The 17626-nt window shown below is 53.1% G+C and overlaps 1 protein-coding gene across 1 annotated transcript in view; it reads right to left on the bottom strand.

Annotated features, from left to right (window-relative positions):
- The window catches only part of F13B (coagulation factor XIII B chain), a 52608-nt gene that overhangs the window by 19033 nt on the left and 15949 nt on the right, over positions 1-17626 (bottom strand). Inside the window, exons 4-6 of the mRNA XM_075003297.1 lie at positions 16126-16302; positions 13025-13204; positions 12423-12608 (exon numbers count right to left, since the gene is read on the bottom strand). Coding sequence (XP_074859398.1) covers positions 12423-12608; positions 13025-13204; positions 16126-16302 — 543 coding nt within the window. The remainder of the gene's footprint in view (positions 1-12422; positions 12609-13024; positions 13205-16125; positions 16303-17626) is intronic.

Here is a 17626-nt window from a genome sequence, read left to right as displayed (position 1 = left end):
GTTCTTGTCATGAGGTGTTGATCTGAATGTTGGTTATTTGGACCTGTGTCGCACTGCATCCATGACGAGCAAATTCTGCTGAGGGTGTATGAAGAGGAAGTCCACATCCCTGTAAGCAAAAAAATACTTCTTGTCAGCCTGTTTGTTGGTAGAGGCAATGGAGGCTGGGATTTTCTGGATGACTACCATGGAATCAACGATGGCTTAATCCCTCGGAAGAGTGATCCTGGAGAAGGTAGGTGGCTGGAAAGTACATAGCACGTGGTATTGTTTGACCTGTAGCTCTTGAAGGTCCTTGTCCTCTGCCAGTGCAACCCTTTTGAATAGTTCTTGGACAGCTTTGGAGTCATCAGCTGGTGGGGTCAAACAGAAAAGAGCATCATTCGGTGAAGAAGAGTGGTGGACTGGGGATTTGTCCTTACCCTATGACAGGGAGTCCTCCAGGACCAATTGTTGAGGGGAAGGAAAGCATGTGGCCAAAATCATGAGCTGCAGGGAGGCAAGAGTATCCCAGGATGTAACTGAAGAGGCCATCCAGTGTCGTGCATGAAGAGAACTTGATTCCCAGGAAGATCCATGCCTGGTTGAGGGAGAAGAAGAGCTCAGTCTTCTGCTGAGGATGTGAAGGAACCAAGGGGTCTGCACTGCATAGCCGTGTCTACACGTGCACGCTACTTCGAAGTAACGGCACTAACTTCGAAATAGCGCCTGTCACGGCTACACGTGTTGGGCGCTATTTCGAAGTTAACAACAACGTTAGGCGGCGAGACATCGAAGCCGCTAACCCCATGAGGGGATGGGAATAGCGCCCTACTTCGACATTCAATGTCGAAGTAGGGACCGTGTAGTCGTTGCACGTCCCGCAACATCGAAATTGCGGGGTCCTCCATGGAGGCCATCAGCTGAGGGGTTGAGAGACGCTCTCTCCAGCCCCTCAGCTCAATGGTGGCCGCGTGGAGCAGCCCCTTAAAGGTCCCCTCCCCCTCCCTTCCTGTGCAGGAAACTGAGGGAACGTGCAGGCAGCAGCCCAGACACGTGGCCAGCCTGCACGTCCCTCAGCCACCCAGAACAGGGCCAGCACCTGCCATGGCTGCCCGGCAGCCCCCCCAGCGCACCCAGAGGACCCCCCCGCCCAAGGGGAGCCAGAGCAGCCAGGCCAGCCAGGCAGGCAGCCAGGCTGGGAAGCGGCAGTGGGGCCCCTCCTGGACGGAGGCTGAGCTTCGGGACCTGCTGGGGCTCTGGAGCGAGGAGGAGGTGCTCCAGGTAATGGGGAGCAAGAGGTGGAATGCGGATGTGTTTGCTCGGCTGGCTGAGGGCCTGGCTGCCTGGGGTCACCCTGCCCGCACTCCTGAACACGTCAGAACTAAGGTTAAGGAGCTGCGGCAGGGTTACGCCTAGGCCCGGAATGCGGCCGGCCGATCTGGGGCTGCCCCCGTCACTTGCCCCTTTTACAGGGAGCTCAGGGACATCCTGGGCCCCCGGCACACCTCCTCCCCTCTGGCCACCCTTGATACCTCGGCCGACGAGCCCCATCAGGCCCTGCAGCCGGAGTCCGCCCCGGAGGTAAGCCCCACACCCCGGGGGCCCCCCGTGGAGCCCACCCCCGGGCCATTGCAGCAGGAGGAGGAGAAGGGGGGCTCCTCCTCTGCGAGTCCGGGCTGCAGATCCTCCTCCTGCCCTCCTGGAGCAGCAGCCGGGCGTCCACCCCCCGGGGATCTCCGGACCGTGTGAGTGGACCGACAGGTATGTACCCCCCTCTGGTGTACACCCCTGGGGTTGAAGGGCGGGGGTAATAGATATGTGCCCAGGGCCCCCCACATGCCCACATGGCCATGGCCCCAAGGACAGCAGGGCCATGTCCCTCACAGAAGTGCATCAGCCCCTGCCCCCCCCGCCCAGCACTACAGTGCCATGCCCCATCCCCGGGGCAGGGGGGAGCGGAACCTTGAGGGTCCCCCAGGAGGAGGGGGTGGGACACCCCGCCGCAGCAGCAGCAGCAGCAGCAGCAGCAGCAGCATGTGATGGAGTGGGGGGAGTGCAAAAGGGAGACTCAGGCTAGTTATGAGCAGCAAGCTGAATAGCTCCCAGGGGCAAAGGATGATCCTGGGGCTACAGCTGGCAGGTGACACCTCTGCCCTGAACAAAGAGGAGGGAGGAGCCGAGCTAGCTTTGAATCGGGGCGGGGGCCACAGGTAGAGGCTAGGGGAAGGGAGAGCTGGAAGGCAGCCAGCCTGAGGAGGGGGAAAGCTACACTCCAGAGGGGCACCCCTTGGGGTCTTCTCCCCAGGACGGGTTGGAAGGACTGTCTCTGACTGCTGTACTGTCACTTCTGGGAGAAACTGGGCATCTGTGGCCTAAGAAACCTCTCCTGTCAGACCCAGCTGAGTGAAGTGAGAGTCACTCCCGCCAGGGTGCAGTGCAGGGGGACCCCTGAACCCCATCCATCACAGCAGCATCTCATGGGGACGGGGATGGGGAACCTGCAGCACAGGGGTAGGGGGACAAGGGCCACGGCTCGGGGCCCACACTAATGCCTGTCTCCACTCTTCTTCCCCGCCTCCTGTGTTCCGCAGCTGCACCATCGGAAGGACCGGAGAGCACTGGCGAGGCTTCAGTGGTCCCGGAATCCCCTCTGGCGCCATCGCTCCAGGCCAGCCCCTCGGCGGAGGACTGACCGGCCCCACGGCAGGCAAGACGGCGGACTGCAACACCACACGGCGGCGATGGACCCCCAGCTGCTGGCCATCCATCGCCGGCAGCTGGAGGTCGCGGAGCAGCGTCTGCGGGTGGAGCAACGCCGCCTCCACCTCCAGGAGTGGGCACTGGCCTGGCGCCAAGAGGCATGGGGGGCCTACATGGAGACATTCAACCGTCTCGTGGACTACCTGGCCCCCCGTGCCGTGCCGCGCCGTCCACCGGAGTGCCCACCCTGCCCGCTCCACCCGCTGCTCCGCTTGTCGCCGCGCCGTCTGCCGTCGCCCCGCCACCCGCCACCGAGGGACACCTGGGGCCAGCTGAGACTCGCCGGACGTATCTTCCGGGCTGCCCGGCCCCCAGCCAGCCCTGGACAGGGCTGCGGCCGAGGCAGGGCTCCCGGCCGCCCACCCCTAGTGCCGGACTATAGGGGCGTGGGGCCCAGGACATGGCCCCTCCCCCCTTGTGTATAGTTGGACTTATGTATTTGTGCCCCCCGTTTGCCCAGTCCGCCCCCCATGTAAATAGTTCTCGCCGTCCTTGCAATCCCTGGTTTTCTCTTTTTTGTTACATGTAAATATATATGGAAACTTTTTTATTATTCACTCTTATGTTATGGTTTAGTTAGTAGGTCTTGTACATAGTTTTGTCGTTATTAGTTCAAAAACCAGTTAAAAAGAGAAAGCCAGTTTCATTTTACCAACAAGTGCGTGCTTTTATTTGTCCAGGAGAAGTGGGGGTGGGGTGTGCTGTTGGGAGCTCCGTGGTGTGGGCGTAGGGGCAGGGAGTGTTGTGGAGGAAGCGGGGGGGCGCAGTGGGAGGTCTGGCAGAATTCACCCCGCGGCCTCCTCGAAGTGGGCCCGCAGGGCCTCCCGGACCCGGGTCCCTTCAGAGTCCACCTGGTGACTGGGGCTAGCGGGTGGCTGCACGTCGCCCCTGCCAGCTTCCACAGCTGAGCCCTGAAAAAAGGCCTCCCCCTTGCTCTCCACCAAATTGTGCAGGGCGCAGCAGGCACCCACAATCAGGGGGATGTTGTTGGGGCCCGCATCCAGGCGGGTCAGGAGACATCTCCAGCGCCCTTTGAAGTGGCCAAATGAGCACTCCACCACCTGGCGCGCCTGGTTCAGGCGCTGGTTGAAGCGCTCCTGGCTGGCAGAGAGATGGCCCGTGTACGGGTGCATGAGCCAGGGCCGGAGGGGGTATGCCGCATCTGCGATGACGCAGAGGGGCATGGTGGTATCCCCCACAGGGATCTCCCGCTGGGGGATGTAGGTCCCCGCCTCCAGCCGGCGGCACAGGCCCGAGTTCCGGAAAACCCGGGCGTCGTGGGTGCTGCCAGGCCAGCCCACAAAAACATCCTGGAAACGGCCCCAGATGTCCACCAAGGCCTGGAGGACCACTGAGTGGTAGCCCTTGCGGTTTACGTAGCGCCCTCCACTGTGTTGCGGGGCACGGATGGGGATGTGAGTCCCATCCAGAGCCCCGAAGCAATTGGGGAAGCCCAGCATGGCATCTGGGCCACGCGATGGTGGCATCTGGGTCCCCCAGCCTCACGAGCCTGTGGAGGAGCATGGCGTTGATGGCACGCACGACCTGCAGGGAAAGCACATGGGAGAGCACCAATGAGGGGTGAGCAGGGTGTGCGTGGCCCTGCCCTCCCCTGCCCTGCCCTGCCAGAGCCCACCTGCCCTCCCCCCCCCGTGGGTCCTCTTACCTCCATAAGGACAGCCCCGACGGTGGCCTTGCCGACACCAAACTCTGGCCCACGGATCGGTAGCTGTCTGGAGTGGCCAGCTTCCAGACAGCGATGCCGACCCATTTCTCTACTGGGAGGGCATGCCGCATGGCAGTGTCCTGGTGCCTGAGTGCGGGGGTGAGCCACTGGCACAGCTCCATAAATGTCTGCCAGCTCATCCTGAAGTTCCTGAGCCAGCGGTCGTCATCCCACTCCTCAAGCACCAGCCGCTCCCACCAGTCGATGCTGGTGGGGTAGCTCCACAGGTGGCGTGTGAGGTGGCGGGGAGGGGTCGGGGTGCTGCAGGGTTGGGGGTTGAGCCCTGCTTCCCTGGGGGCCGCTCCTCCTCCGGTGTGGCAAGGAGGTGCTCAGCTGCCTCCCGCATGGCATGGATCAGGGCGAGCCCTGCTCCTGCAGGGAGGGCTGGGTGGATCTCTGGCTGCTGCTGCTGCTGGTGCTGGGGGTCCATCATGACTGTGTTGCCCGACGTCTGCGTGCCTATGGCTCCTCAGACCGCGTGCTGTGCAGGCTGTGTGTGTCTGGGAGGGGCCCTTTAAGGGCGTGGCTAGCTGTTGCCCCGGAAGTGCTAGTCCGCTCTGTGACCCTGTCTGCAGCTGTGCCTGGCACCCTTATTTCGATGTGTGCTACTTTGGCATGTAGACGTTCCCTCGCTGCACCTATTCCGATGTGGTGCTGCGCAACGTCAAAGTTGAACGTCGACATTGCCAGCCCTGGAGGACGTGTAGATGTTATTCATCGAAATAGCCTATTTCGATGTCGCTACATCGAAATAAGCTACTTCGAAGTAGGCTTCACGTGTAGACATAGCTCATATGTGCCAAGAGCACAAGAGGGTGGTACACAGCATGTGCAGAAAACTACAGCTAATGAAGAGTCTTTGATCACCAGTGCAAGGACACGCCAACACCCAGAGTGGTGCCCCCACAGGGACACTCCTTGAAGAAGAATGCAAAGTACTGTACTTAGGAACAATTAATCAACTGCAAGTAAAGAGAAGTTACTCACCGTAGTAATGGTGGTTCTTCGAGATGTGTCCCCGTGGGTGCTCCACCATAGGTGACGGCTTGGCCGGCGCCGCAGATCGGATCTTCCAAGCAGTTTCTGCCGGACCGCGCATGCGCCGGCGCGCGCCGCTCCCTGGCGCGCTCCTGGCCATGTGCGCGATCCGGTCCCCGCCAGTTCCTCGACCAACCGCCTCGGTTGCCCCTGCAAAACACTAACAGAGATCCGAAGCGGGGAGGATGGGCGGGAAGTGGAGCACCCACGGGGACACATCTCGAAGAACCACCGTTACTACGGTGAGTAACTTCTCTTTCTTCTTCGAGTGTCCCCGTGGGTGCTCCACCATAGGTGACTACCCAGCAGTAACCCAGATAGGTGGTGGGTAATCGGATTATGTGCAGCTGGTCCCCGAGAGGACCGCTGCAGAGAGACGGGTATCCTCTTGGAATACCCTGTGAAGGGCGTAATGTTTGGCGAACGTGTCGTAGGATGACCAGGTCGCCGCTCTGCAAATGTCTTTCAATGCAACGCCCTTGAAAAAGGCTGTTGATGCTGCCACCGCCCTGGTGGAATGAGCCCCAGGAGTGGCCGACAAAGGAGTCTTTCTGAGCTCGTAGCACATTTTTATGCAGGATACAATGTGCTTTGAGATTCTCTGCGATGAGAGACCTTCTCCTTTAGATTTGGGAGCGAGGGAGACCAGGAGTCTATCCGTTTTTCGGAAGGACTTGGTCCTGTCTACGTAGAAGGCTAGCGCCCTCCTCACATCCAGGAGGTGTAGGCGCGCCTCTTCGCTGGAGTTATGAGGCTTTGGATAGAACGAGGGTAGAACAATAGGTTCATTGATGTGAAACTCGGAAGAAACTTTGGGAACAAAGGCTGGATGCAGCCGTATGGTTACCGCCTCCTTGGAAAAGACAGTACAGGGTGGCGTTGCCATGACTGCCGCAAGCTCGCTCACCCGACGGGCTGACGTAATTGCAAGAAGAAGGGTCGTCTTTACTGTAAGGAGGCGAAGGGGAACCGTGGCCAAGGGCTCGAACGGTGGTCCCATGAGTGTGGTAAGCACCAGGTCCAAGCTCCACGAAGGTGGAATCGGTTTCCGAGGGGGGTATAGGTTTACCAACCCTTTCAGGAACCTGGTAACCATAGGGTGGGCGAACACCGTGTGCCCTCCCTCCTCATGTCTGAACGCCTAGATGGCGGCCAGGTGGACCTTTAACGAGGATAGCGAGAGTCCTGCTCTCTTGAGGTCCAGTAAATACTCTAGAATTGTAGGTATAGGCACCGAAAGGGGGGCCAGCTGCTTGGTAGAACACCAAGCCATGAAGCGAGTCCATTTTTGTTTGTAGGTTTTCCTAGTGGAAGTCCTCCTGCTACTTTCTAGGACTTGCTGTACTTCCACTGTGCATGTGCTCTCTAGGGAGCTGAGCCATGGATTAGCCACGCTTGCAGTCGCAGGCTTTGGGGGTGCGGATGCACTATGGACCCCTGGGCTTGCGTGAGCAGGTCCAGCGCCACCGGAAGAGGCATCGGTGGGCGGTCCGACAGGCGCAGGAGTAGGGGGAACCATGGTTGGCGATCCCATGTTGGGACTATCAGGATCATCCGAGCCTTGTCTCTCCTGGCTTTTTGCAGAACCTTGTGGATCAGCACTGCGGGGGGAAACGTGTAAAGCAGGGGGCCTCCCCACGGGATCGCGAACGCGTCCCCCAGGGACCCCCGGCCCAGCCCTGCTCTGGAGGAGAATCGTGGGCACTGTTTGTTGTGCTGAGTGGCAAACAGATCTATTTGGGGAAACCCCCATGCGTGGAAAATGGGCCGTAGTAGATCGGGACGGATCTGCCACTCGTGGGTGAGCGCAAAACGTCTGCTCAACTGGTCTGCCTTCACGTTGTGCGTGCCCGGCAAGTAGGAGGCTCTCAGGATTATATCGTGGGCGATGCACCAGTTCCATAGGCGGATTGCTTCCGCGCATAAGGTACGGGATCGAGCTCCTCCTTGCCTGTTTATGTAAAACATGGTGGAGGTATTGTCTGTACTGATCCCGACGACTTTGCCTTGTATACGGTCTCGAAAGTGTTTGCAGGCGTTGAACACTGCTCTGAGCTCTAAAACATTGATATGCAGAGACTGTTCCGTGGGTGACCACAGTCCTTGAGCCACCTCTTCGCCCATGTGCGCTCCCCACCCTATGAGGGAGGCATCCGTAGTGAGGAAAACCGATATTTGCGGCTGATGGAAGGGTACCCCTGTTAGCAAGTTCCCGGGGTTTACCCACCATTGCAGGGATTCGCGCACCCCAGGTGGGGGCGACACCACCCTGTGAACGGTGTGTACTGCCGGCTTGTATACACTTGCCAGCCAATGTTGCATGCCGCGCATGTGCAACCTGGCGTTCTGTACCACAAACGTAGCCGCTGCCATGTGGCCCAGCAGCTGCAAGCACGTCAAGACCGGCACCGTAGGGCTGAAGGTGATGACCTGCACGAGGGAACCGATGGCTCGAAAGCGAGCCTCTGGAAGGTATACTCTCGCCGAGACCGAGTTTGTGCAAGCCCCTATGAACTCTATGTCCTGTGAGGGGTCTATCTTTGATTTTGCCATATTGATAACCAGGCCAAGTGCGGAGAACGTGTTTGCTGTGACGCGTATCATGCGGAGAACCTCCCTTTTCGAGGTCCCTTTGAGCAGGCAGTCGTCCAGATACGGGAAAATAAACACCCCCTGTCTGTGCAGGTAGGCTGACACCACTGCCAAGGTCTTGGTGAAGACTCTGGGGGCCGAGGAAAGGCCAACGGTAGGACCTTGTATTGGAAGTGTTCGTTGCCCACCATGAACCGGAGAAAACGTCGGTGAGCCGGATGAATGGTTATGTGGAAGTACGCGTCTTGTAGATCGAGGGCTGCGAACCAGTCTCCATCGTCCAGTGCTGTAAGGATGGAGGCAATAGTGATCATCCGAAAACGTTGCTTGCGCAGATACCTGTTGAGGCCACAAAGGTCTAAGATGGGCCTCCAGCCTCCTGTCTTTTTCTCCGTCAGGAAATACCGAGAGTAGAACCCTTTCCCTTGCAGTTGCTCCGGCACCTTTTCCACCGCCCCTATGAACTCTAGGTGGGCCACCTCCTGCCTGAGCCTGGCTACATGGGAGGCCTCCTGGGGGTGGGGCTTGGGCGGGGGTTGCGGCGGCGGGAGCGACTGGAAGGGGATGGCGTACCCCGTGGCTATGATCTCCAGCACCCATTTGTCTGTGGTGATCCTTTGCCACTGGTCGTAGAATGGTCGGAGGCGATGGTGAAAAAGTCGTTTCGGATGATCTTGTGCAATGGTGGTGATGGCGCAGCCCTGGATTTGTATGTCAAACTTGTGGTCTTTGGCCCCGCCCCGAGGACGTACGGCCCTGTTGTGAGCGTCGCCTGGGGGTTCTGTACTGCTGGTGCTGCTGATGCCGCCCTTGCTCGTAACCCCTGTGATACTGGGGGTGCTGTTGCTGGTATTGGTACCGCCTTTGCTGTGGGTAGTACCTTTTCTTTGAGTATGGAGGGGTGTAAATCCCCAGGGTCCTGAGTGTGGCTCTTGAGTCTTTACTGGAATGAAGGACCGAGTCAGTTGATTCAGCAAACAGCTTCTGCAAGTCGAAGGGAAGGTCGATTATCTTCGCCTGCAGATCTCTCGGTATGCCCGAGGTCTGGAGCCAGGACTCCTGTCGCATCACCACTGCAGTTGCTGTGGAACGTGCTGCCGTGTCCGCAACGTCCAAAGCAATCTGAACTTCCATCCTCGCAGCCGCGTAGCCCTCTTGCACTATGGCCTTGAGGACCGGCTTTTTGTCCTCTGGAAGCGAGTCCATGAGGGAAGTTAATCTGGCATAGTTGTCGAAATTATGGTTCGCCAAGTGCGCTGCATAATTTGCCATTCGCAAGGTTAAAGTGGAGGAGGAGTAGACCTTTCTGCCGAACAGCTCTAGCTTCTTGGCATCTTTGTCCATTCCCCCTGTTTTAAATTGAGATGTTTTTAATCTTTGCTGCGAGGACTCCACCACCAAGGAGTTTGGCTGGGGGTGGCTAAACAAGAACTCCATGCCCTTCGCCGGCACGAAGTATTTCTTATCCGCTCTCTTTTGGACAGGCGGAATAGTTGCCGGGGTCTGCCATATGGTAGTGGCGGACTCCAAGATCGCTTCATCAAGCGGGATTGCTACTCTGGAGGAGGCCGGGGAGCTCAAATTTTTAAGGAGCTTATGATGTTTCTCTTGCACTTGTGCTGTCTGGATGCCTTGCGTGAAAGCTACCCTCTTAAACAGCTCCTGAAACTGTTTGAGATCGTCCTTGGGATGGACGTCCCCTAAGGCCGTGGCCTCATCCGGGGAGGAAAACGAGGAACCGCTGGGGTACATTTCTTTGGACCCTTCCGGTTCTTGATGGTGATGGTGCGCCCTCTCGCTGGAGGTTTGCGAGGGAAAATCTCGTGGGTCCACGGCCAGTCCCCCCTGGGATGCTTGAGTCTCCGTCCCCGATCGCGATTGCCCTCGGGGGTACGAGGTAATATGTGGGGATCTCTCCCTGGTAGATTGCCGATGGTGTCCATGCCCCGCGTGGTAGGGACGACCATGGCAGTATAGGCACTGTTCCTGGGAAGGTGACCTTGACCATTCCCTTTGCACGTACCCTGTGTGTCTGGGAGAGGGGGATCGTCGAGACACTGGAGAGAGCGATTTTGCATAATAGTCCAGCGATTCAAATCCCAGGAAGGGCGAGGGTGGTGCCAGCCATGGGGAGGCTGATTGCAGGAAAGGAGAAGGGGGCTCCGGGTAGGCTAGGGGGGGCCCCTGCCTTCTGGTTGGAGTCTGCAACATGAGCGGAGGGCTGTGAGAAAAGAGCTCCACAGCCCTGTCTGGAGAGGGGCTGCAATGCCTCCTCTTGTGTGCAGCCTTCCCCCTCCCTTGAGGAGGTAACTCCGCCCCCTGATGGGCGGGGGATCCCGGCCCCGTCGGCACCGTGCTAGGCACGCTCGAGGGCGGTGCCGCACGTGCGGAGTCCTTCTGCGCCTGCAGGCTACGTGCCTGCGCGCTCTGCACCGCCGGTTCCCCGGGGGTCGGTGCCGCTGCCTGCGGTGCCGCTGGTACCGGCGCTTGCTTAGCCGCCGCCCTGCCTGCGGTGCGGGGCGGCTGGCTGATCATCGGAGGCTGAGCCGCTTCCACGTGGCTCTCCGTGCCGCCGCCGATCAGCTGTTGCTGCGGCTGGGGGCTGCTCGCTCCTCCCGTCCCGCTCACTGTTGCTGCCGGCAGGGATCGGGTTGGAGAAACTTTCCTCCGTTTTTGCGCTGATGGAGTGAGGGAGGCAGCTTTCCTTCTAAGGGCCCCGGAGGGTCCCTCCTGCTGCGGCCGCTCCGGCACGTCTGGCTGGAGGGCCTTGTCAAGAAGCAGCAGTTTAATTCTCATCTCCCTGTCTCTCCGTGCTCTGGTCGTTAACTTTGCACAGAAGGCGCATTTTTGTGCCACATGGGACTCCCCCAGGCACCTTATGCATAGACTGTGCCCATCGGACACTGGCATCGCCTCTCGGCAGGACTCACATTTTTTAAAGCCTGAGGAGGACATTGTTGGTGAGTCTTTGAGTTTGTTTGTGGGTACTTAGCACTTCTTTGTGCTGTTTCCCCGTCCGATGGCCTGCCTCCGCAGGAGGGCTGATGGCCCTAGCTCCCGGCCTCCGGCGCTTGTTACTGGGACTGGCTTGAGCTGTCCCTCCGTAGCTTGTTTGTTGTTTGTTTTTTTTTTTACAAAATAACAACCGGTTACTTATGGTATCCTAAGAACTGAAAAACTTTAAAGAGAAAACAAATAAAGTCGTTGAATACGCTATGTGGCTTTAGCCTAGTCGGATTCCGTCTGCAGCCGACGGCGGTTGAGAGGAACTGGCGGGGACCGGATCGCGCACATGGCCAGGAGCGCGCCAGGGAGCGGCGCGCGCCGGCGCATGCGCGGTCCGGCAGAAACTGCTTGGAAGATCTGATCTGCGGCGCCGGCCAAGCCGTCACCTATGGTGGAGCACCCACGGGGACACTCGAAGAAGAACAAAATGATCTGAGGGTTATAATGCATTACAAGTTAGTTATGAGTCAACAACACATTATTGTTTGAAATAAAGCAACATCATTCTGGGATATATTAGCAGGAGTATGGTAAGCAGGACATTGGAAATAAATCTTCCACTCCACTCAGCGAGGATGAGACCACAGCTGGAATGTGGTATCCATTTCTGAGCACCACCCTTCAGCTCTAAGATGGACAAATTAAAAAAATTCCAGAGGTGAGCAACAAAATAGTTAAGTCTGCAAAACGTGACCTATGGGAAAAGATTGAAAATAGCAGATGTGTTTAATCTGAAGAAATGAAGAAAGAGGGAGTTACATGATAACAGTTTTCAAATATATAACATTTTTATAAAGAACGAGGGTGACAAACTGTTCTTCGTAACTACTGAGGGTAGTCCAAGTACTAACGGCTTAAGTTGCAGCAAGGGATGTAGGTTAGGCTTTAGGGAAAAAAAAATACTTCCCAACTGTAAGGGTAGTCAAGCAGTGGAACAAATTACCTGTGGAAGTTGTTGCATCTCCATTCCTGGAGGTTTAGATACTACTCTGTGCAGGGGACTGGACTAGGTGATATATTCAAGCCCCTTCTGGACCCTTTTTTTCCTCTGAGTTTATGATACTATAGAAGCTATTCAACAAAAAAGGCAACCGATGAAGCCTTGGAGTTTGAGCAACTAATACAAGGAAGCAGTTACAAAATGTCTGAATACAAGTGCCAGCACCAGCAATTAACTGCATTATAATCAAATGTAATAGACAATTTATAGAGATTAATGATAAGTAACAATGACATCCATCCAGGTAGTTCTGTCATCAACAAATCTCTGTAATATGGGAGCATCCCCCAAGGGGGACACTGCAAGCAGAATACTTACCAATACATTTAGGAGGTGATGCCCATTTTCCCATTATACAAGTTACACTGTTTGATCCATTTATACTGTAGCCATGACTACATTTGTATCTAATAGCATCTCCTGTGTAATACATCTTGTCCTCAGTTATTGCTGTACCCTTCTCAATAGGAGGAGGTGGACCGCATAGTACTTTTTCTTTGGCTTCTAAAACCATAGCAAAAAATAAATTGGAAACATTGCTCATAATGTTCATTTTTACAAATTATTTCCTCACCACCTGACACTATATCCAAATGCCCAAGAAAACAGGATGGGCCTTATAGTGCCTAAGTGGCTAAAAAGTCAGAGGTCTGGTTGGGCACTTGGGACCTGTAGGGATCATACCATTTGGATTCAGATTTAAATCCATCTTCAGGTCCTAGCTCTTCCTTATATTGTCCCAAAATGATCAAGATCTTTTTTACTTAGCACTGTTCATTCATAGACCTTAAAGCACTTTATTAGAAGGCAAATATAACCCCAAATTTAAAGATAGGCAAACTGAAACACAGACATGAATATTAAGGCATGTTTTGAACTGGAGTTTTACTTCAGGTCCCGACATTTGTAGAGCAACTTACCAATACAACTCGGGGGTGAAGTCCATTTTCCATTCTCACACTGGATTTCTTCTGATCCTCTCATTGTAAAATTAAATTGACATGCCAAATGTACTTTGTCTCCATTATGATATGTTCTTAAATCTGTGAGTATATTGGCATTAGGAGGCTGAGGCGGAGGAGGACATTTATTTTTTCTGTCTAGAAAAAGAACAAACATATTTGGACATATATTGGAAGCTTTTTCAAGTCAAGAAAGAAAACTGGTTTCCTAAGGTTTACGCACACATGCACACCCAAGCCAGAGAAACCAACTTAAGAAAAGACGGTCTCTCACCCTTGTGTTATTCTTTGAAATGTGTTGCTCTTATCTATTCAAGTTAGGGGTGTGTGCACAGCTGTGGGTAAGTACTCCCGAGCAGGTTGACTGGGGAGCCCTCTATCGTGGCACTTATGCAAAGCCTTTCTATGACCCCTCAGTTCCTTCTTCCTGATCACTCCCAACACTGGGGCAGGCAGGTGCAACACATCTCAAAAAACAATAGTTAAGATGACGAGTAACCGTTTTTTCTTTTTGAGTGGTTGCTTATGTGTAGTGGAGTTAGCTGATTCCCAAGAGAAAGCCAGATCTCCTGGAGAGATGTGCCAGGAAGGTGGATTAGGATGCCTGTGCTCACATAGAGTGCACTGTAACAGGAAGCAGGGAGACTTTTGTGATATCATGACACTCCCGTATGCAGGGCATGGTCCAGGAGGAGATGGGCTGTGATGACAGCAGGAGTTCCACCATGAGCTCAGCTTAGCCCAGTCAGTATAGAAGCCAAGTACCTGTCTCACATTGAGGGAGTGCAGCTGTTGCTCCCATTAGGAGCCTTCAGCTGCCCTGCAACAACTGCTGAGAGCTGGGTCAACTTACAAAAGAGCTTCATTCTTTCTAAATAAAAGACTAAGGGCCTTCTACTGTCTCAGGTGTGTAGCACCTGTTCCTTGCCTGATGCATGGAGTTTAGGGCAAAAAAAACATCAGGAAAATTTCCTGAGACCAATGAGGTTCAACCGTAAGAGCAGCAAGTTCCCCAACCCTCCTGGCCAATATGGTGGCAGCTAGCAAGGGGACCTTCCTTGATAGCTGGAGCCAGAAACACATCGCTAGGGATTCAAAAGGCAGTTTGATGAGCCAGTGGAGTACATGGTTAAGGTCCCAGATAGGAACATGCACCTGGACAGTACCGAGTGCCAGGCCTGGCTCATGCAGGTGCAGCGGGTAGTCAAGGAGCAACAGGCAGGGGTGCAGTGTGAGGAGGCACAGGCTGGTTAGCATCCAACCATTGAGAGAACTGCTGACACATGCAGAGGTAGGACTTGCATGTGGACTCCCATCTGCTGTTGAAGAGAACCCTTTTTACCATCACAGAGCATAAGATTTCAGCATTCTGGAACCATGAAGGATCCAGGTGTGGAGATGCAACCTGAATGGTCTGGGGTGAAGGGTGTGGCCAGAGTCCTGAGACAGAAGGTTGCGGCAAGTGGGAAAGGGTTACAGCTAAGGATATCAGATTTGTCTCAGCCATGCCACACCTATGAGGATGAAGCAAGACCGATCCAGTCTGACCTGTAGCCTGCTACCTTATAAGGCATAGCAGTTTGGTTCAGGTTTTGAGAGGGCCTAGGCCATTTAAGAGAGCTGAGTTAGTTTAGAGAGCATATTTAAGGTGGGCGTTATAGGACCTATCATGCTGACACCACAAGTACCAGCCTACAGGATGTTTTTCCTGTATGAATTGCTTTGAGGTAGAATACTGTGAAGCTATTTGGCTGTGGGTGGGTAACAAGAATGCCACATCCTTGGAGGCCACAAAGTCTGGTGCCTCTTGTGAGTGGTGCAAAGACTTGGAACAGTGCTGCTCGTGCTCCAGGTCTAGCATGAGTTGGGTTGGGGGGTCTTGGTTTTGAAGGACCTCCTATGCCCAGGGGTAGAAGTGACTGAACAGCAGTGCTGATGGTGCCAACAGCATGAGAGGCATCAAACATCAGCAGCTAGATTCTGAATGCACCCTCCTTAGTGGTGCCAGCTTTGACAATGTAGGGACATTGTAGCAGTCTTTCCAATTGGCATGGGCTTCAAAGATGGCATCGGAGGCCAGGAATATGCCAGAGAAGTGTCCACCCTTGTGCATAGAGTGCCGACCAAAGTAGAGGGATGTGCAGAGTGCACACCCTTGGTCTTCCATGCCAGTTCCTTAGTAGAAGGCTGCTTTGGGGCTGGTGGTTGGAGGGACTTCTCATAGAGATATATCTTGAACCTATATGCTTAGTCCCTCCTGGCCCTTACGGTGAGGCTGGAGCAATGGGTGCAGGACTGGGTCTGGTGATTCTCACCCAAGCACTTGATGAAGGAAGCATGGATATCAGCGGCAAGCATGTCTTCTGTGCACTTTGAGCATCACTTAAATCCTAGGGACACACTATTCGTATTGCAACTAAACTAAAAACATGTGGGCTTTTTTTGTTAATAGAATATTAAACAGGATAAATATCTTGGATAAAGGGTATGACACGCTAAACTAATTAACTCTTCTTATATTTTGGCGGGGGGGGTGTCAAAGTGATATCTACAGCTGAAAATGGTGGAGAAGCTACTGAGGGGCCCATGCCATGCATGCCAGATAGCACAGGCACGCATGGCATGGGAAACCACAGCTACACAAGAATCTCCAAGCACAGGCAGAAGAACACACTGATACCCAGAATGTAGCACCCACGGAAACACGACTCGAAGAACTTACATTCCAAAATCAGATCTAACTTTTACCTTTATATTGATTTTTCCACTCTTGATCCACTTGAATCAACTGAACTAGATAAGAAATTAATCAGGGGCGTGAATCTGCTCTCTGCTGGTAATGATAAAATCCATGGCTGTCAAGGGACAAGAACTTAGCCCCAGTGTTAAGTACCAAATGGTTGGATATTGTGAACCTAAATTCACAATAGGCTTAAGTATGACATTTCCTCACTACTGTGGACCTGACTTTGCCTCTCTAACATTCTTTTAATTTGTATTTTTTAAAACGTAGTAATACGGGTGGTGCGGGGCAGGAAGAGATACATGGAGAGAGTTACCTTCACATACTGGAGGCTCTGGATGCCATCCAAATTTGTAACACTGAATTAAATCAGATCCACTCAGAGAGTAATTATTCTGACACACAAACTGAACCACATCTCCTTCCTCATAGCTTTTCTTCATAGGATAGAAATGTCCATGTTCTATTTCACTTAATAAGGAGCATGTTACTTCTAAGGAAGAAAACATACACAGATACACCGGGTGAAATAAATTTTAAACAAGTATTGGACAAAATCCATTAAATGTCTTCCATAAAAGAACCAAAGGCTACAATTTAAAGAAAAAACGGTTACCTACCTTTTGTAACTGTTGCTCTTTGAGAAGTGTTGCTCATGTCCAGTCCAACTTGTTGCAGAATTTTTCCCTCACTGTTATCCATGGACTTGGCTGTGGAGTCCCCCGGTGTGGCTCCTTCAAGGCCTGGTAAATAAGACACTGCCAATCCCTCAGCCATAGATATATCTTACAAATAACTGTAGTGCCTGTATTTTCACCATTCAGTGAGTATTTCACAATTGCAAACAGATTGATTTACAAGGCAAAAAATTAACCATAATTCAAAAAAAAGTACAATTCAACAAATACTTTTCAGCCGGTTCTCATTTTGAATTGTACTACTTCTAATTATCCTGGTATATTTTGCAATGGAACTATCTGACAAGCCAGAGTAAAGTAAGTTATGAACACTCTCCAGAAGGTTTAATATTTGACACAGTGAGCCAAAATCTGCTTGTATGTGCACAAGATGGAAATCAAGGCAATTCTACTATATTTTCTACTTGCAAAATTGAAGTTTACTTAACTGTCAACATGCCTATCATCTTTGTATCAAATTCTGACAGGAGACTGTACCAAAAATTTAAATCCTTCAAACATTATGTAAAGACTGTTCCTGCTACCCAGTACAGAAAAAAGCAGCTACATTTCAGCATCAGTGACATAAATTAAATTCCACTAAGGGTTCTCTTAAAGCAGGTAGAATACTGGCCCCTTACAACAAATGTAACCTATGTATGACCGGGTCGTAAACAACTTCCTCTTGTGAGAGAGCCAGATGAAGCCTCTCCATTGCTTCTTAACTGGTAAAATATTTAAACCATCTGAATGATCATCAGAGAAACCCATGTACCTCTAAGCATTAACATTTGCAGTCTGTGATAAGTGTAAACCTTAAACCTAGCAAATGCTCTGTATGGTCCATTTGTTTTGATGTACACAGGTGCACACAAGAGAATGATCATGATATTTCACCATCTAGCAATAATTATTAAAAAACTAAAATTTGTAATTAGCAACTAAAACCTGGTCCTTTGTGCAGCTTCTGTTCCTTCATACTATGAAGGGACTGACAAAGTCACTTTTGCACTTACCTAACAGAAAATTACTAATAAGGTTACTACGATTGAGGCATCCGGTGTCTGAACTCCACAAATATCAGACTTGAAGGTAAAATTACTGAATTTCAAAAACTTGCTTATCTTGCTTATCTCAGTC

Source organism: Carettochelys insculpta, chromosome 9 (assembly GCF_033958435.1).
Source record: "Carettochelys insculpta isolate YL-2023 chromosome 9, ASM3395843v1, whole genome shotgun sequence".
NCBI lineage: Eukaryota > Metazoa > Chordata > Testudines > Carettochelyidae > Carettochelys > Carettochelys insculpta.
This window is presented reverse-complemented; position numbering and strand designations above follow the sequence as displayed.